Source organism: Epinephelus fuscoguttatus, linkage group LG8, assembly GCF_011397635.1.
Source record: "Epinephelus fuscoguttatus linkage group LG8, E.fuscoguttatus.final_Chr_v1".
Lineage (NCBI taxonomy): Eukaryota > Metazoa > Chordata > Actinopteri > Perciformes > Serranidae > Epinephelus > Epinephelus fuscoguttatus.
Window position 1 is genome coordinate 33,052,468 of NC_064759.1, and position 20,645 is coordinate 33,073,112.

The following is a 20,645-nucleotide window of genomic DNA, read 5'->3' on the forward strand; positions in this document are numbered from 1 at the left end:
TAGCCTGCGGTGTGTGTGTGTAAATGCGTCTTGGCACCAGTTGCGGCGGCGCAAAGACGTCTGATTGGACACTGACGCACGGGACGCAGTTTTTCAGACTGCGCTACTCCAGCGGTCTAATCACACTCTTTACGATCCCAACAGCGTACACAACACAGCAGGTTATTTAAAGATATGTGACGGAGAACTTCACACTCTGCTCATTTTACAGTGACGCACAGCGACCAAAATAAATAATAAAATTTAAATTCAAACTGCGAGCGTCATTTACCTCTTGGTGTCTTCTTCGCCGTCCGGCCTCCCTCCACGGTATCCGCAGTGAAAGACAGAAAAGCTGACGGCAGGCTGCAGAGTGAGAGGAGAGGAAAGGAGAGGAGTTCTTACACAAGTCAGCCGCTGCACTTCATGATGCAGAGAGGGCCGGTAAAGAAGCCAAGTAGCCTTTTTCTTACCTTGCGACACAGATCCAGAGGGGGTGAAATGGGTAAAAATGGTTGTTTGGGTGATTACACGTTTCTCCTCTGCCTCCTCTCCCACCCTCCCCTCCCCTCCCGCCTCCCTCCATCCCTCGGCCCCCCCACCCCACTCCCCTTCCACCAGCAGCGCTCTCCCCTCTCTCGGTGAATAGAGAGAGTGGCCCCGTTGAAATAGCCTCTATGGGGCTCCAGCTACGCAGCAAAACAGCCCCGTCCTTTAAGGTTAAAAGATACCTCTGGGGCGCATCCGGTGTGAGCTGTATCATAAAACAAACGTGCATTTTTACATTGCCACTGCAGTCAATTAAAGAGATTTTTATTTAGTTTTATGAAGCCTCTCCAAAGTCATAGTTGTTTTAATAGTTCCACTGGAGGGTGGACTTTTTTTTTTCTTTAATCCACTGTCATGTCAGTGTGAGAATATTATGGGATTGCAGCTTTTGTGCAGCCTAAAATCACACAAAATCTTTCTGTCAATCCCAAAAAAAATCACACCAAATTAATTACTTTCCCAGAAGTCCAAGCTGTTTGGCAAACCTGATCACTCTGGATCATCCTCTCTCCCTCCCTCTGTCTCTCTCTCTATGTGTGTGTGTGTGTGTGTGTGTGTGTGTGTGTGTAGTCTATACCGGATTAAATGGCACCTCGTCTTAAATGGCACCTTGCCTCGTTTCCCCTCTCCTTTCATCATCAGCAAAATAAAGATTAGGCCTACAGAGGAGATTGTAAAGGCTCGCCTTTAGAGGCGCGGGGATCTTCATTCCTCCGCCTTTGTGATGATATTGATGATGATGATGGCCAAGTGGACAGTTTGATTTTTGTGTGGCGAGCTAGTTATAAAGAATCAATATTATATCAAGGGGGTAACTTTGGTGATAAAGGACTTCAGCCACTCTGGCTATTCATCATAAGTCTGTAGCAAGCAGATAGGTCAAAAGAAATTATATTGCTCTAAAGAGTGTGTCTCCTTATCTCTCAGTACCAGGGGAGTGGAGGACACGCCGATCGATACAGTAGCTGCCGTATACTCCTTGCAATTATCAATAGCTGATTTTGTCTTCCTGGGGCTGCATCTATTAATACCAGATAATAACAGCCTTTTGGACATAACTTCTAAGGGGATGATGGAGAAGAGAAGGAGAGGAAGAAGGAGGGGAAAAAAAGAAAGTTTGCTCACAGGACGACCTTGTTGTCAACAGATTTGTCTCTCATATGAGGTGCACACAGGGGAATAGACAAGTCAAACAGACAAGCGGGGGAGGGAGGGGGGAGGGAAGAGCGGGGGGGGGCGCTCTAACTGATCTCCCCCCTGACTGAAAAAAGCCCAGGATCCATCGTTACAGTAAAGTGGCTTCCAATTTATTTAGAAACACACGTTTTGTGCGCTGGAACAGCAAAAGAAACATGACAGCAGTGGTGTAACATGTTCAGCATCATCTTTAACAATTTGTAGTAACACAACCTGCAATTGTGTAATTTAAAAACGTGTCTTATGGCAAATCGTGACGTTTGTAATACGCAAAATTAACTGAAAAGGATACGTTCATAAATCGTGTTTATTACTAAAAGAATATGCAAGAATTCTGGTCTTATTTACATGCCAGCCGGCCTCACACGTCTTAATCCTTTCAATCCCTTCCCCATTAATGTGACCCCATGCATCCAGAGGTTTTAATGCAAATAGAAATATGCAGAGGAAAGGGTTAATGTGTTTATTCAACACCACAAAGAGCTGGCGTCAATGCACACCGTGTCTCTTTTCCACGTCTATTAATTTTACGCAAAAGCGAGGGAGGAATAAACAATTTTATTGAGTGTACAAATATATATTATATTGTGTTTATATGGTGATTTAAATAGGACAGTCTTACAGGACACTATAGAATAATATATATTTTTACAGTAGCTCACTAAGATGTCTCAAACTACATTTCCAGCGGTTGCCACCGTGCGTAAAATGACAATAAAGTGGAAATAAAGTTAACATAAAGGGAGGAAGTTGTGATGGAAAGCCTACCGTGGAGCCACATACTCGCCGCTCTCATTATAAATAAAAAAATAATACAGTGCGAGATTAATATGACAGGCTATCCCTTACAGGCGGCGGCTGGTAAGAGCTGTGAGATATTATATGATGGGAGGTCAAATCTGGGTGTTCACACTGGAGTCTGAGGACGATCCATTGAACAGCAACGTGGTGGTACATCCTAGTGGTGGCTGAAAGCAATGGGCTGAACCTCTGCTTGGGGGTTAACTCTCACACACAGCGCAGTCCCCTACACACACGGAGCCATGCCCAACAACGAGAGACCGATAGCGCGAGTGGTCCGCCAGAAGATAACTTCAAAGTTGGCTTCGATATGAGCCCGCGAGCCGAGCAAAAGGGGAAGACACTGAGTGATGATTTAATTTGGAAAACAAGCTGTGTTTGAGTGTTTGGCCGCCAGATATCCAGAAAAGCCACTTTTTGGAGAGCGCACCGTGAGCGAAAGCGCAACCCGGGAGCTAAAACACGGCGAGAGGAGGAGGACGAGAGGGAAACCTCACCGCGATCAGAAACACTGACTTCTCTTTTGCGGGACGAATGAGTTTTTGAGCACATTGACGGTGGTGTTGTGACTGAGAGGGGGGACTGTTACAGATCGTGGCACCGCTTTCTCGGAAGACGCGCGTCAAAGTTTGGAGAGCAGAGCTGCGCCATTAGAAAAAGAAGAAAAAAACCCTGGTAACAATTTATTGCTATTGTCAAGAACTTTACTCGTCCCGTCCACTTTCCGGTTATCGATGTCCAAGTCAAACCGCAGCTACTTTACCGGAAACGTGTCCATCAAGAGAAAACTTTAAAGCCATCTCAGAGACTGTAAACATCGCTTCACTTGGGTCCAATTCAGAAGGAGGTGCGTGTTCAGCTTCAGCAAACAAAAAAAAAAAGTTACCGAGAGAGAGAAAGCACGAGAACTGAGCCAAGATCTCGAGACAGACTTTATGAGAAGACTGCTCTCTGAAGTTGTGAGGTAAACGTGGGATCATAAAGGTCACAGTGATGAAGATGAGAGATACTCGGAGAAGAAACGCGGCGGTGAATCCTCAGCACTTGTGAGTCAGTGCGCTTCGTGAAAGGAGGGGGGAAAAGGAGCTTGGCGTTGAAGACCCCCCCGTGAGCCGGGCATAACAAGAGATTTGGTGTGTTGTGTTGTGTTGTTGGGGGAGGCTGGATAGTAAAGAGAAAAGAGACGGATAAAGTCTGAGAGTGAAGCGGCTAATTGCTTAGTCCGTCCCTCATTACCATATCCAATGCGCGTCCGCTGGACTTCAGCCAATCCTCCCCACCTTCACACGGTGCCATTAATCGCGAGGCATTATTCACTATCGTAATTATTATACCGACATGCGCAATCCAACGCACAGCAACAGCAGCGGCGGCAGCAACACCGGCTAATTTCAGATATTTTTTTTACTCTTCTCTTCTCCCCCCTCTCTCCGCTACCAGACTATTTGCGAACTTTTTTTGTGTGTTGATTCATTCGCTCTTCGCTGATGTATCTGCAAAACGCAGAGACATCACGGAGCGCAAAAGCAGCAGCACCGCCAGCACTGACGCCAGCAGCATGTCCCGACGCAAGCAAGCCAAGCCGCAGCACCTCAAGTCGGACGAGGATCCCGCAATAGCCGGGGTGATCTCCGAGCACGGTGAGTGGATCTGATCAGCTGAGGTCTCTTCTTTCAAACAGACAACTTCCTCCCTCACAGCTCTGCTTTACACCACTGCTGTTTCCCCACTCCACTCTCTTTAAGGGGCATTGTAACTACTATAAGTCCTACTTCAAATGAAAAGTCGCTTGGATTTATTTGGGTTAATGTCGAGTTGCAGATGCGATTTCTTTCTTAAATACAGACGCAAATAATTTGTAATAAACCCACTATGATACAGTTAAACAGTCAGAACTCTCTCCAAAGGACATCGAAATGTACGATTCACGTTTGAGAAGTTGTGTATTTGTTTTATTCCCACACATCAGTTTAACCTGCAGCTCGCCCAGGCTGCATCACACCATCGGCTGCTGGCTGAGAGGTGTCTTTTAAGATTAATGTAACTAATGCATATATTCATTTATAACACTTTACAGCATCCATACTGTGAGCTGGAGGCCTTTTTGAAAGACCTGTTTCAAAACAGATTTAATTTAGAACCATATGTCCAAAAAAAATCGGAGCATTTATTTTTTTTAAATTCGTCTTTGAAATCTTATAGTTGATTTTGAATGTGCATGCGCGCGCATTAAAACACACGCGCAAACGTGCATACACACACATTTTTGAGAAGTTAAAAAATATTCCACATTCCAACTTTAAAATTCCTAATTCCGCGGATGCAACATTTTATATTTTTCATTTTGTAAAAAAAGAAATAAAAACAACTTAATTTTATTTTTAAATGTAATTTTGCAGCAGTGTCTTTTGTCCCTCTGCGCCTGTCTGGCTCTCCGAGGGACAAACTGCGGATTCTGTTGCAGGTCGAAGCCTTGTTTTGTTATGGAAATGTTTTTGTTTACCCCCCTCACATAAATTTAGCACACTTGATTTGTTCCCTTTTGCTCACAATGTCGACAAGATCGGTTGACAGGACTCGTCCTCGCCATGTGGGGGGGAAAGGGGGCTCATTCATCTTTTATTCTGTACTCAGCCTTTTGCGCAATAAAACCATCATTACAGAGCTAAAGTCACATCTTGAGCAAGGCGTAATGCTGCAGGAATTATAGGAACAACAGGGGCAACTGCAGGAATATTATTGCATTTACTTTATGGTGCAAAAATCATATTATACATGCTTGTTTTTAATTCACATCTCTTTTAAATTGTAGTGTTTTTATTTGCTGTATTTTATAAAGGCATATTGTGATAAATGTGTACAAAAATCACATTTTATTTATGAGGAATAATACTATTTAATTTAGAATTTTATTTAAATTGATCAAACACCAATAACAATGTAGTTTTTTACTATTTAAATCATTCATTTTCTCGTTGTTTACAGTACAAGATGTATTTCTTTTGGGGTGTCCATAAAGCTGGGTGCCCCCAACAAATCACTGCTATTATTTATACCTCACTATCTAGACTCATGTTGGCCAACACACACACTCACACTCTCTCTCACACACACCACACACTTTGCAGGGCTTCTTTACAATAGAAAAGCGTGATGTAATCTCAGGGGAGCAGCTCTCTTTGCATGGGGAAATGTTGGTGAGAGGGGGGAATCACACCGATGACTCTTGGCTCTTTTGTCCCATTCACTCTGTGGATTTTCGTGATTTCAGGCCGATTCACTTTTGAACACAAACACTATTCTAACATTGAGATAACCTTTCCCCAGATTTTTGTCAGAGATACAAAATGTCCATCAGGTTGCTCTCCTGTAGGATCGTGGAATGAAAAGGGAGCTTCCTTTTCCTCTTGTAAAAAAAAATTGGATTGTTTGGATTCAGGTAGAATTTTATTTAAAAATCATTACTGCAATTTGTGATACAGACAACAGTCTAAAGACGGATCCACAAACAGATGAAACAAGTGTAGAATAGGACAAATACATACACTCTTTTTTACATTTTAACACCCATCTTCCTACATCTATGTGTGACTTTACAATAACACACACACACACACACACACACACACACACACTTTGCTGTGGGTAACCTATAGCATCTACGCCATTGTGCTTAAGACTGGAAGTGGCCGTGGAATGTTCTTGCCTGTCCTCGTTGGAGCACTATACTGGCTCGCTTGTTTTCAGGACAGACGTTGCAGTGAAACAATTCCAAGCCTTTGGCAGAGCACACTGCGCCCATACACACTTAGATAAACCTAATAATACCATGTCTCATCCAAAGCTACCTTATAGACGAGCTACAAATGTCAGACTGTCGGTGTATCATTGCAGCATGATCAGATTCTCTGCTGCCTATCGCCGTGGTGCAGCTCCTGACGACACTATTGATCGCTGGCCTTGACAAATCATTGCATATAATGTCGAAGGAATTCAAAAGTTCCAATCGTCAGTCGCTGCTTGATTCGGACTTAAAATCCATATATGTTGGGGCTGGCGGGGGAGAGAGAAAGTCAAGCATTCGAGTGGTGTTCAAATTGTGCTCAAGGACACACACTCTGTCCGAAGTACATTTCATGAAATGGACATAAAACAAGAAAATAACCAAAAGATTAGGGAGCTTAGGTTTGTCTTGTCCTCGTGTTTTCATTATTTTCCACATATTCAATTTGATGTGATCTTTGTGTGTGTGTGTGTGTGTGTGTGTGTGTGTGTGTGTGTTTGTGTGTGTGGATTTCTCTTCCTCTGCTGTCCACTGCAGCTCACTGAGGTCCTCTTTAATGTGCTGCATCCCTAAAAAGATGAAAAACTGAAATCATGTGCCAACAAGCCCTTGTCTGGCATATCATCTCCCCCTCAGGCCTTCTGGACACTTGCCCCCTGGGGGCATGGGGGGTTTTGTGTGTGTGTGTGTGTGTGTGTGTGTGTGTGTGTTAATATGGGGAGAGGAAGAGGAGGGGGGGGGGCTCTGCTTAGGAGTGCTTTTATAAAGCTTGCTGACTTAACCTTTGTCTATCCCCGGCCAGCCAGGTCCTGCCGCTAGATGTCAAGCTCCTTGTACAATTAGAACATGTGTGCCGTTGACCTTGGCAACACAGCTTACTCGTGTCCTAGAAAGTGTGAACAGCTACGGGCTTTTCATCTCGCCACCGCCTCCTCTGCATCCAGTGTCTTTGAAGGTGTGCATGTGGAATGTGTGTGGGGGGGTGTACATGATGGCATATGAGCACACTTGTGCTTCCACCTATGTCGAAGAAATCTCCCCAGATATGGACGGAGATATGTAGCATCAGTCTCAACAAAGAAAAGTACATTTATAAATATTGTTTAGAAAGCTGATACTTTACACTTCATAGGAGACGCGTTAGGAAAGATATGTTGGTTATGCTTTCACTGAACAGGTGGACAGCCACAAATGTGGTTTCAGTTTTTGTTTTTGATGCTTTATTCACAGACATTTTTTGATCTAGAGTCAAAATCTTTACTAAACTCACAGTCACTCATAGACCATTTCTCTTTCTCTACAGCATTATGTTTTAGGCAGGACTGTATGTAGCTATGAGGTGCAAAAAATATGTAATAAAGTGAGGAAATCCCCACTGACAGTGACAACATGGTTCCCCTGCAGTGGGGCTCTGTTTTGCTTTTGTTTTAATCCCCTCTCACCATTGGGTGCAGGCCTCTGGACCACCCACATAGTTGTGCCAAAGATGTCTTCAAGAAGGCACTCAGATATGGCTGCGTCCTAATTACTACTCAGCACCGAAAACACACATAAACAAGCAATATCCTGATTGAGAGGAAGAACTTGATGGGACTCTTTAACGTTAGACAAAACAGCAGATTTTGGCGGATTTAAGAGAGAGCTAACAAGCCATCAGCTGAAAAGGTACATGTGGTCATTAGTGTTCTTTCTAAGGGTGATTTGGTTTGTGTTTGGTTAGGCGATTTTAGCACTGGTTTGTAATACCAGTGTGGTGAGTGGTGTGAGAGTGGTGTATGAGCAGTTTGACGGCTGAGTTAGTGCAGTTTGTTCATGATGTTGTGTTCAGGGTGTAAAAAAGGGGGAATTGTTTTTTTTAACTTGAAAATTAAAATGTAACCATCAAGCAAATACCACAGTGTGAAAAGACAGATTTTTAAATATGTCTTCGGCCTGCTGAGGATGAGCGTCCATCAGATCCTAAAGCCTCCTCCTCATCTCAAGCTCTTCTGAAAATCCACATTCAGAGACAGAGAGCCATCTTGACGGGCGACACAGTCATCTGGACAGAGTGCCGTCACTGAATACTGTATTGCAAATGCTTACACAAACAAATCGTTAATGTTTTGGCTGCTCCACATCTGCAGGCAATGACAAAGGCCTCTCTGTTAGTGCAGATATGACTGTACCACTCTGCAGTAGGGCTGACCAGGCCGATGACACAGAGACACACAAACACGGACGCGCACACACACACTCACGCACAGAGAGCTGTGCTGAGGACGCTCGAGCCTCTGCAGGTCTGAGGATGCATGGGATCATTCAAGGAGATGATTTATGGGTTTATGGCCACATGGTGCCGAAAAATATTATTTTTGAAAGGATCTGCTGATTTAAAAACACATGCAAATATTAATAGATCAAATTAGAGTTGTTAAACAAATTAAGTATTTTTAAAATAGGAAGTAACACTTCATAAAAGTGCACACCCAAAAGTCAGAGTGACTGATGGTCTGAATAATCCTGTGCTGACAGATAAATTACCAAACAAAAATGCAGCTATGTTCACAGTCAACAAAGTTGTCTGTAAATCAAATTTAATTTAAAAAACAATGGCGTAAATAATTCATTTCATAGAGAATGGAGTGGTGGAAGTGTGATCAAAGAATTCCAACATTGTTGAAGCCAGCAGGCCTCTTTTTTTTCGCCCTCCCCTTCCAACTTGGGCAGGACCTACAGTGATGCATCTCTCTTTAAGGGTCCTAAGCTATCCCCAGATGCTCGAGAAGAATGCATTTTAAAGGGGGCAGAAGGAGGGGCGGTTCTTGTAAGGCTGTAAGTGCAGGCCCTTTTGGGAAGGTTACTGCTCTTACTGTCAGTATTAATGTAAATGAAAAATCTCACAGTTTGACGAAGAGGGTGTAGGATGAAGATAGTTTAAATGTAGGGTGAAATGACTCCTTGTTAAACCGAGATACCAGTGATTTTACCTTAACACACAGCAAATGTTACCAGTGTCATTGTCTGTGTGTGTGTTCATTAAGTGAATCTGGAAATTGTTAAGAATGGGCGAATTTGTAATTGCTCAGTGCTTCGCTCAGTGCTCGGCTCTGTGGCTTTCACAGAATCGGTGGAAAGCATGAATACCTCATCTGATATAATATGTCAGATTAGCGGTTTCAGTTAGCGTGCCAAAGATTGCTGAGCAAGATAGCGGACACACAGATTCAACGTCTACAATCAGCCCATTGAGTGCGTTCAGCTTAATATTTGCATCTGTGTAAATGAAGACTCTTAAAGGAATGAAAAACGGATTGGATGGGGGTTTTTTGTGCATCCTTTCCTTTTTCATCCTATAGGAAAATCAATACACCCCCACCCTCCATCACACAAACACACGCACACACACACACACACACACACACACACACACACACACACACACACACAAATATTCACTGTCTTGCAATGTCGCCTTTACACAGCTGCACAACACGATGGCACCCCACTGTTTCAGCACAGAATGCTGATTGTGAATGCAAATGGTATTATTTTGAGCTCGCTGGCATGTACAGTGTTATAATATTTCCCAAAAAAAAGCACAACAATAATCAAGTGACACACCAGTGTGGCCTGTATTGTAACATAGTGTAGCAATGTTAAAACTGTCAGAAACCGCAGCAAAATCCCACGTCTGCATCCCTGAATGGTTTTTAAATGTTTTTAAAGTAGCAGTGTGCTCATATTTGAAAGTGTGAACGATTAAGGCCGTAATATTCTTCACAATATTCTTTTGACTGTGTTTACAATGAATGTTGCAACAAAACTGAAAATGCCAAGTGGGAAGGACACTTTCAAATAAAAGCAGGAATTTACAAATTATAATTCAGGAAAAATAACTTGTGGATTTTAAAGTCAGAAAAATATTTCCTCACAGGGCAAATTTGAGAAGGGAGGCCTGTGCAAACACACTTATACACACTATAGTAATTTATTCTCTAAAAGCGTGTGTGTGTGTGTGTGTGTGTGTGTGGCATTTTTTCGGTGTTTATCCCGATACATATACACGAAATTTGTGTTTGGTCTTTGTCTGTCTACGTGTGTGTGTGTGAAAAAATGTGTCAGTGTGTGTGTCTGTGTCTGTGTGTGTGTGTGTGTGTGTGTGTGGGGGGGGGGGGTCAGAGGCATACAAAGGCCCCTACTTGTAATTGTATGAATGAATAAAAGAGATTGACAGTAATACCATTCTAATAACTAATCAGCTCAACACAATGCCTACTCATTTGCGTTGACCTTTCAACCCCCAATTATGGAAATGAGTTCTGCTGTCCGCTGCTGGGCTAAGGAGATTTTTAGCCTGCTGTCACGTGTCCCTGACGTTTCCAGCCACTTGCTCCTTTTCGCTTGTGGTAAATAATGTGGTATAAGATGGAAATTTTAAAAATATACATTAAATATTTTTGTTTTAGTGGAATTTTTATATTAAGTTTGCTTGTTTGCTGGCGTGTGAGTGTAGAATCAAGGAAGGAAGGAGGGAGGTGATGTTGATATTGCAAAGTAGAAATAATGCACAACCCGAAATGAAAAGGTGCAGGATTTTAAATTTTAATGTTCTTTATCACTTTTTATTTCTTATTTAGCCTGGCACTTTACATGATTGAGTAAAATAATATCTTGTTTTGTCAGCCCTGCCCCCAGTGAGGATGAGAACACGGAGTCTGTCCAAAGCCTTTCTGTTGATAATTAGTTAAGTTACAGACACCAGACCTGGATAGCTCGTGCCCCCCTTGGCCAGAAATTACAGGAGGAGTGATGAATTTCTTTACTAATGACTCACTGTAATTGGCACAAATGCTTCATATCTGCCTCACCATGGCTTGCTCTGTTTTAACCTTTGAAATGAGCGTAAGCACTGTGTGGATCTCAGGATTACTCACTTTCAAAGCGTAGGAAAACCTTTAATGTTGAGTAAACATATGCTGTCTGTAATGTGCAGGGGTTTTTTTTAAGGATTTTTTAGAGGTAATGTCACACTGGACACGTCTGTTATCTCTTAACATTCGTAGTTCGGGCCAGTGGCCTGTTGGATGAGTCGCACTTGTATGATTAGTGGAAGAAAATTTGCATAAATGTAATCAATTACTTACTTTATTCAGGAATGTTTCATGTGCATGTGTGTGTCTGTGTTTAGATATACACTCACATGCTTTACACATGATTACTAACCCATCTTTTTGCTCTTTTCGTAGTTATGAGCCCCTTTTTAAAGAATTATCACTCACCTATTAACGCAACCCTGATTTACAGCTTTACAGAGCGACCATCTTTTTGTATAATAAACTACTTTTACTTGCAATAATGCCTATGAAAGTGTCCTAATATATTTCATAATGTAAAGTGAATAAACAATAGTATAATGTGTAGGTAGATAGTTATATTACCAGATCTATGCTGGGTCTTTGAGTGTAAACTGAACAGGGGACTGTGAAATAAAGTATGCGCAGGGTGCTGTGGCAGTGATTGAGCACACTTCCCATTCGTAATGAAAGGGAAATGTGTATGCGGCCACGAACAACACACACACACACACACACACACACACACGAACAACACACACACACACACACACACACACACACACACGATACACAGTATAACTGTGCTGGAGCACAAAAAATAAACATACAAGGGAGGCCATTTTTACATGGTTTTGATCAGGTGTGAATTGGGTCCATGCTCGGAGCTTGCGTCGGCTTGTTTGACTCTTGATGGTTGCATGTGGAAGAGGAAGTGGCTTCCTACAACTGTGATTAAACATGTGTAACTAATCAGAGACTTTGCTGCTATGGCACTAGCATGTAATTTGTTGAGTCTTATTTCAGAGAGCATGGGAGAGAGAGAGAGGGAGAGACAGACAGAGAAAGAAAAAGAAAAGTAGAACAAGTAAGGACTCTTAACTGAGAGGTAATCTTTCGTATTTCAAAACATTTTGAATGAAATGTATGTATATTTTAGTTGCACACATTTCAAATCGTCAAATTTAATGATGAATAGTGTAGGGAGAATATAATTGCTATAGATTCAACTGATCTCTGCTTGTACTTTTTGACAACACACTTTTTCTGACGTCATTAGAAAAGATTTCTCCACTGTGGAGTCCCTTGCTTAGATTCAGGACTCAAGCATTACCTTTGCAGCGCTAAATGAAAAGGCCCAGGCATTTGAAATTCAGGTGGAATGGAAATGACTGGGCTTGATAGCAGAGGGGAATCCTAATGGGGCCATCAAAGTCCTGATTTGTACCCAACAGATGAGGCAGCTGTGAATTGTATGAAATATTGGAAATCAATAGGTTCTATGGAATTTCATTAAGCGGCAGTATCCACAATTGATAGGCCCTCATAATTTGATGGATTGCACAAAGAAAATTATTAGCTGGCTCTATGGAGAGGGTGAGAATGCACAAACCTGGGTCTTGAGAATTGGTGAACTAGGGCAATTTGTTCAGAGCAAAAAAATAAAAAGATTATTGATTTTGGTTATGTTAAAAGAGAGAAAAAAAATCAAAGGTTAAATCTTTGCAGCACTGCACTGCAAAATATGTGTGGATTCTTTATTGATTATTTATTCATTAATTCTTCTTTTTTCTTTTACTCCCTCCTCCCTCTTTTCCAACCCCCCTTCACTCCCCTGACCCCCTCCCCTCCCTTTAGCCCGAGGTGAAGTGCTGGATGATGCCGACAGTGGGAACGAGAGCCGCAGCGGCAGTGAAGAGACGCATGTATGTGAGAAGTGTTGCGCTGAGTTCTTCAAGTGGTCAGACTTCTGTGAACATTTAAAGAGTTGCACCAAAAACCCCCTGGTGCTCATAGTGAATGACAATGAGAACACACCTAACCCCTCCCAAGAGTACCCCACAGAGCTCTCCCCTGTACCCAGCTGCCCTAGCGAGCAGGCTGACAGCGAGGACCCCAGGGAGGGCAACCACAGTCCTGCTGGTGAGGGGGATGACATCCCAGAGACAGCAACCTTAAATGGGGTCAATGTCCTAGAAAAGGAGGACGAGCAGATGGAGCTAGAGCTTTCACCAGAAAAAAATATGGATCCTGAAGAGAGAGATGTGACATCCCCTGAGCCAGACGGCTCCCTACCTCAGCTCAATGATGTCGTCCCTTCCACTGTGACAAGCTACGCCATGCCAAGCACCAATGTTACCTTGGAGACCCTGCATGGCACCCGGGTTGCAGTTGCTCAGTTTTCACAGAGCGTAAGGGCGGCAGCGGGCAGTGGGGTTTCCACCATGGCTATTCCCATGATCCTGGACCAGCTGATGGCCCTCCAGCAACAGCAGATACACCAGCTGCAGCTGATAGAACAAATACGCAGTCAGGTGGCTCTGATGAACAGACAGTCTGCCTCACAGCCTGCTCTAAACCACCTTCACAGCAATGCTGCTGGAAACCAGGGGCCTGTATCCTCCTGTGCCCCTCCTGTCGCAAGTCAGCTTCAACTACACAACTTCATCACTCCCCCTGTCCATCAGCTGCCTGTTAGGTTGCCAGCCACTCTCAGCGGTCAAGGCCCTTCACCCCTGACCTCAGCGATAGAAGGGCCTCTCTCGCAAACACCACAAAGTAGCAGTCAGCAGTCTAACCCTTCAATACCCAACACATCCTCAAATAACTCGGTGTTTCCCTCGCCCAGTGGTACTGGATTGTCATCTCTACTTCCCTCCTGCTCATCCTCAGTCACAAACAACAATATTAGCACTAGTAGTAGTGTAACAGGAGGTGGTGGCATCAGCAGCAGCTCAGCTCTTCCCAGGAACTCCACCACCCCTCCCTCGCTCAGCCACAGCGGCCTCCTGAGCTCTGCCTCCAGTTTACCGCTGATACCTCACAGCTCATCCAGCAGCGTTATCTTCCCGAACCCACTGGCAAGCATAGCAGCCACAGCCAATGCGCTCGACCCCCTCTCTGCTCTGATGAAGCACCGCAAGGGGAAGCCCCCGAATGTGTCTGTGTTTGACACTAAGCCCAGCTCCGAGGACCCCTTCTTCAAGCATAAGTGTCGCTTCTGTGCCAAGGTGTTTGGCAGTGACAGCGCCCTACAAATCCACCTGCGTTCACACACTGGAGAGAGGCCCTACAAATGCAACATATGTGGCAACCGTTTCTCTACCAAGGGAAATCTGAAAGTCCACTTCCAGAGGCACAAAGAGAAATACCCACATATTCAGATGAATCCCTACCCTGTGCCAGAGTACCTGGACAATGTGCCCACAAGCTCGGGCATTCCATATGGAATGTCATTGCCCCCAGAAAAACCTGTAACCACATGGCTAGACAGCAAACCTGTCCTCCCCACAGTTCCCACCTCAGTCGGGCTCCAGCTGCCTCCCACGCTGCCGAGTATGATGGGTGGTTTTGGCGAGTCTCCAAGCCTCACACCGCTTAACAGGTCACCTCAGAGGCCGTCTCCACCATCAAGCGAGTGTGCATCTTTGTCCCCTAATATCGTTATTGACTCTGGCATGACCACTACTTCACCCTCCCCAAAACCCAGTCTAGGGAGTGATGCACCTCCTCTCTTGAAACCTGAAGGTGTTCTCCTGCCCCCAAGCTGTTCCACTAGGCCAGGAGAGAACACCACCACCACAACTACACTAACTCAAGTGGTCCTTTCGTCTACCGTCACCTCAACCACATCGTCCAGCAGTGGCCAGGTCACTGAACCCATCACTAGCCCGAGCTCTGTCTCAAACTCTGTCTCCCATCCTGTCCTTCCAATGCTCTCAGACCAGTTCAAGGCCAAGTTTCCATTTGGGGGCCTCCTAGACTCTATGCAAACCTCAGAGACATCAAAGTTGCAGCAGCTTGTCGAGAACATTGACAAGAAGATGACAGATCCAAACCAGTGTGTGATCTGTCATCGTGTTCTGAGCTGCCAGAGTGCTCTCAAGATGCACTACCGTATCCACACTGGTGAGAGGCCTTTTAAATGCAAGATATGTGGGCGGGCATTCACCACCAAGGGAAACCTGAAAACACACTTTGGTGTCCATAGATCCAAACCCCCGCTTCGGGTCCAGCACTCCTGCCCTATATGTCAGAAGAAGTTCACCAATGCCGTCGTGCTGCAGCAACACATCCGTATGCACATGGGAGGACAGATCCCCAACACCCCGGTCCCTGAGAGCCTGCAGGAGATGGACACTGACCTCTCCTTTGATGAGAAGAGCTTAGACGCGATGAGTAATTACGATGATGACCTTCTGGATGAAATGGAGCAAGCTATGGAAGATGACACTGACTTGAAGGAGGGAGAAGTAGACCCATGTAAACCTTATTCACCTGGGAGCTCCCCACCAACTTCCATCATCTCCAGCATTGCTGCAATGGAGAACCAGATGAAGATGATAGACTCCACTGCCAACATGACCCGTTCATTTGGTCAAAAGCCCATGCAGAATGGCATCAGCTTTGGAGGAGAGACTGATTGCTTTGCCGCTGACTCCCTGTCTGCAGCGGGGGATGCTGAAGGTCAAAGCATGGGGAGCCCGGCTTTGTCTGAGTCCTCTGGCTCTATGCAGCATTTGTCCCCAGCTCACAGCCATTCTGAGAGCCAGCGATCCAAGTCCCCAGCTACATTCACCAATAATAACAACAGCAGTGCCATGACAGCAGACGAGGGCCAGGAGAACAATGCATCTGGCTTGGCAACAGTGAAGTCGGAAAAATCAGAGACCCCATCTCCGCTTTCTGCAACTGAAGGCACCGGGGCCCTTGACCTGACTGCCACTCAACCTGGCAGGCACTTTATCAAGGAGGAGAGCCACTTCAGCATGCTGTTTCTAAACAGAGATCGAGGTGTGTATGTGCAAAATCAACTAAAACGTTTTGCATTATATGAAGTGAATTAAATATCTGTACAGATTTGATGTGTGGTTATTATTAAATATAATGTACTCATAATGATAATATCTTCTGAGTATAATGTAAGTGATAAATATGAGGAAAAATATGATGTGATTAGATATGACATATCAAAAGCCAGAGAAGGGGCAAATATAATTACAAATACTATTCACACATTTTATAAATGAAGACAGGAAAGTGTGATTTGAACGTTTTCAAGTGTGACAGATTCCAGCAGCTACCTTGAACCATATTATGCTCTTGGTTTGCTGAATAATCCTGTGCAGTTTTAATTTTTCAGTATTCTGATGTTAATTTCACCTTTTCTTTTTCAGGGCTGAGCACTCCTAATTTGGCCAGCACTGCATCAAACATGATCAAAATGGAAATGAATGGCCACGGCAAGTCGGTGTCTCTGAGCGACAGCTCTCACCTGCCTGTGGGCATCCAGGTTCCTGCTGCAGCACCCCAGACCACCATGAGCCCCAGCATCAATCCCATGCTGGCTCCCCCGCCTCCACGACGCACCCCTAAGCAGCACAACTGCCACTCGTGTGGGAAGAATTTTTCCTCAGCCAGTGCTCTGCAAATCCACGAGCGCACACACACCGGGGAAAAGCCTTTCGCCTGTTCTATTTGTGGAAGGGCTTTCACCACTAAGGGCAACCTGAAGGTACGAGCCAGTTTATCACAGCATCAATTAGTATTTTACAAAAATGGGGTCATTGTGGTTTTTAAAGATGCATGCCATGTATGCAACACTCTAGAATCAATTCTGGCTAAAGACCTTTGGGTACTCTGTGCCCCCCTCTTGCTACCACTTTTCTTGTCTCTCCTGGTTCTGACCTGCAGGTTAAAATCTAGCCGTTAATGTCAAAGATATATCAGTTTATCCACACATATCAATTCTCAATATTTGAAACAGTTTCAATACTCATTTTCCAAAGTATCAATACACCAGTACCAGCTGTGTTTTCTTGCTCTCTCTTATTGTTAATTTTTACTATAGTTCTGCAGTTCTCTGCTGCCAACCAAGAAAATAAAAGTTGTCGTTGTCATGCTGTAGGCTTGTTATATTTCTCTTTTAACATAAACGTAGATCTTTTATGCCCTCCTTTTCAAATTTTCCCACTGCATTAAAAATGGAATCGAATATTGATATTTTTTAAGGTATTGTATTAAAGTTAGAAATAACACTCAGCTGCTGCCTTACCCTAACAGAGTGCACTCTAACATAAAATTTAAATGTACCCCAGTGTAATTTCAGAAATGTATGCTTGTTTTATCAACATCGAATTCTGGCCTTTTCCCTTTGATTCCCATCCATAAAATGTTTATTTGTATGTCGTATTTGCTTTGGATGTAGGTTTTGCATCTCAGGATGACGCACTCATGATGTCTCTTTTTATTTTCTTGCTAATTTTAGGTACACATGGGAACACACATGTGGAACAACGCTCCAGCCCGAAGGGGTCGGCGACTGTCTGTGGAGAATCCCATGGCCCTGCTGGGCGGGGATGCCATGAAGTTCAGCGAGATGTTCCAGAAGGATCTGGCGGCTCGGGCCATGAACGTCGACCCGGGCTTCTGGAACCAGTACGCAGCAGCCATCACCAACGGGCTGGCCATGAAAAACAATGAGATCTCTGTGATCCAGAATGGAGGCATCACCCAGCTGCCCGTCAGCCTCGGCGGTGCAGGAATCACTTCACTGGGACCCATGCCGGGAGGACTGGACCGTGTTCACACCGGCAGCAGCCCTCCCATGACGGGTATGGAGAAGGCTGGTCTGGAGGTCGGGGCCAACCGCCCCTTCTCCAGATTTATGGAGGAGAACAAAGAGATTGGGATCAATTAAAAAGACTTTTCTGTATTATTCCAAGGTAGGCATTTGGCAAAGACTAAGAGTCTAACAAGGAGAGAAACTGCTGATCCAGTCTGAACTCATGCGTACTATATTATGTACAGATTAAATATTTTTTGTTTGGTTTTGGAAATATAGTATTTAGTATTGATTAGAGGTCTTTGCCTTTCACCCATTCCCTCCTCACTTGATATTTCGCCTATACGAAGAATACTTTGTCTCTTGTTTGAGAATATGTCGTCTTGCAAGATTTGCATGGTACTTATTGGTTTTTATCAGTATGTTTGACTGCTTTTATGACTTCCTTTGAAAACCAGGATCCTGCCTCATTTATGATGGGCAAGCATCTTATCCGGACAGGACTGAAACTGAAAAGAGATTTGTTTAAAGACAGTCTGGCCTTTGTGTGGCAACCGTGTTTATGATGGCTCTTTTGAATATAAAAGGGTCACGGATAGACTGAAGAAAAGACTGAAGTATAGTGTTTCTGTGCTCGCCTGATATTTTTTTTTTCTCATGAACTAGAAAACTTGAAAAAAATAATGTTTGAACTATTTTAATCTTTACATTTAGTCTCCCAGCATTGTCTTATAATATTGTCCTGTGTCTTTAGTATTTATGATATTGACAAAAAAGCGGGTATACAAAAATATATTTAATGGCCCAAGCATTTTATTGATCCATTTCTTTTCTAAACTGCAGGCTTCACTGATGAATATCTCTTTCAATAAAGACAGTATGTCATTTGAGTTGAACAACAGAGAAAATGGTAGGTTTTATTTGGATATCTGTTGAGACTATGTGTATCTCGTTACATTGTAAAGAGGCTAGAGGTATCCGAAGCTGCTATGACCACAACCCTGCTTTTAACCTTTGTAAAAAGAAAAAAGAAGTGATCCTTTTGAAGAAATATCTATGTATAGAAATACAGACAAATCTAAAACAGGTATGCATATTTTGTATCACATAAAAATAGACATCATGAGTTGAGAGTATTTGTCATGTTTGTGAATGCACTTTTTAAAAACAAGACGTTTTGTCTGTGAGTTACCGTTAACCTTTTGACTGAGCTATCTATCACGTGCTGTTTTCATTGTTTCCAGCGTACCACTCCTACAATTTGCAGAGTCGGTTCTCTGTTATTGCATCTGTGCTACTCGTCAGAGTGCAAACTCATCACTCAATCAAAACCTTCTTGAATAAAAAAAAGAGAACAGGTGTGTGTTTGAATGGTTTCCTTATCTGCATCACGTCTTCCCTTTCGCTGTCACCCTTTTATTTCCATAAATTAAAACTGAATTACCAGATTCATAAGATCAAATCAATTACAAAGAGTCTTTATTATCATTATTTTGTTATTTAAATTTCTCATTTTTTTTCATATACATGCGTAATGTTTTTTTAGTGGAGCTGAGAAGACTGAGGCAGGAGATCGTGTTTTGCAGTGTGGGCTGAACTGACAACCACAGTGTCTTCACTGACTTTGGAACAAACAAAAATAATATTGATTATTTGAAAATTATTCCTATTATCCTATCTATCTTTTGCATTATTACATTTATATTTAGAATTGGTTAAAAATTTGCAGTTAATTTTAAAAATCAAAATTCAAATTATGGTTGTTATTTTCACTTTTAAAAACCCAGATCCCAGATATGTTATAGTGGCTTAGGCCAAAAGTACTTTAAAAAGACTAATCAAAAATCATTCCATAAATATAATTTTATTTTCTGCCTTTTTTTATTGCTATGCATTTTCTTTTTTATTTGCCACAAAAAAATGGCCATATTCATTTTTCTGTATGTGTATGGAGTATGTACATGCGTGTGTGTGTGTGTGTGTGTGTGTGTGTGTGTGTGTGTGTGTGTGTGTGCTCATGTTTATATACATTAGTTAAAAAACACACACACACACACACACACACACACACACACACACAACTGGAGCTGATGATTTGTTGGCCTTCCCTTACATCCTGATCTATACTTGTAATTAAAACCATAAGAAATATGACAGCATTCTCATTAGTCAGACACAAAAGTGTTGCAAGATAATTTATTATAAAAAATAAGAATTGTTGACCTGAATTACACTGATGAGGTTAATCCAAGTAAAAGCTGCTTTTGTTTATTAAATCTACACAATCACATAAATTAACCCAACTTCCCAATATTGTGTATATTTGGTGTGAGGACAATCATAGTCTGGGTCATGATTTTCATATTACAATAATGCAAATAATTAATGACCACGTGGAAAAAGTGTTCCACTGAGCTCATGTAAAATCCCTGATGAAACAATAATAACCTTTAACTTGCCATGGCTGTTGTGTAATGCCATAGTAGATTAAGAAATCACATGTTAGCATGCGGGACAATCTGTGTTTGTCCTGCAGCGTACCACGGCGTTTCACTTCATAACTGAGATGCCTTCCTGTGCTGCTGTGGCAGCGTACACATGTGTGACAGTCCTGCGTCTGGGTAGTGGCATATGCCGTGTGGGATTCGGTGAAATCATCATCTGTGTGTGTGTGTGTGTGTGTGTGTGAACGGTAAAGCAGTGGTGGCCTCCTCCC

General features: G+C 43.1%; 1 protein-coding gene and 1 long non-coding RNA gene across 3 annotated transcripts in view; one reads left to right on the top strand and one right to left on the bottom strand.

The window, feature by feature from the left end:
* Window positions 1-524, bottom strand: part of LOC125893879 (uncharacterized) — an 80,237-nt gene extending 79,713 nt beyond the window's left edge. For both annotated transcript variants that reach the window (XR_007449938.1, XR_007449937.1), the window contains exons 1-2: window positions 453-524; window positions 272-345 (exon numbers count right to left, since the gene is read on the bottom strand). This is a non-coding gene — a long non-coding RNA (uncharacterized LOC125893879). The remainder of the gene's footprint in view (window positions 1-271; window positions 346-452) is intronic.
* A 2,209-nt stretch (window positions 525-2,733) lies between these two features.
* sall3a (spalt-like transcription factor 3a) lies at window positions 2,734-19,282 on the top strand. Its single transcript, XM_049584248.1, has 4 exons — window positions 2,734-4,166; window positions 13,003-16,158; window positions 16,542-16,879; window positions 17,633-19,282. Exons 1-4 carry the CDS (start codon window positions 4,085-4,087, stop codon window positions 18,062-18,064), a joined length of 4,008 nt encoding a protein of 1,335 aa, XP_049440205.1. The 5' UTR covers window positions 2,734-4,084; the 3' UTR covers window positions 18,065-19,282.
* The last annotated feature ends 1,363 nt before the right edge of the window (window positions 19,283-20,645 follow it).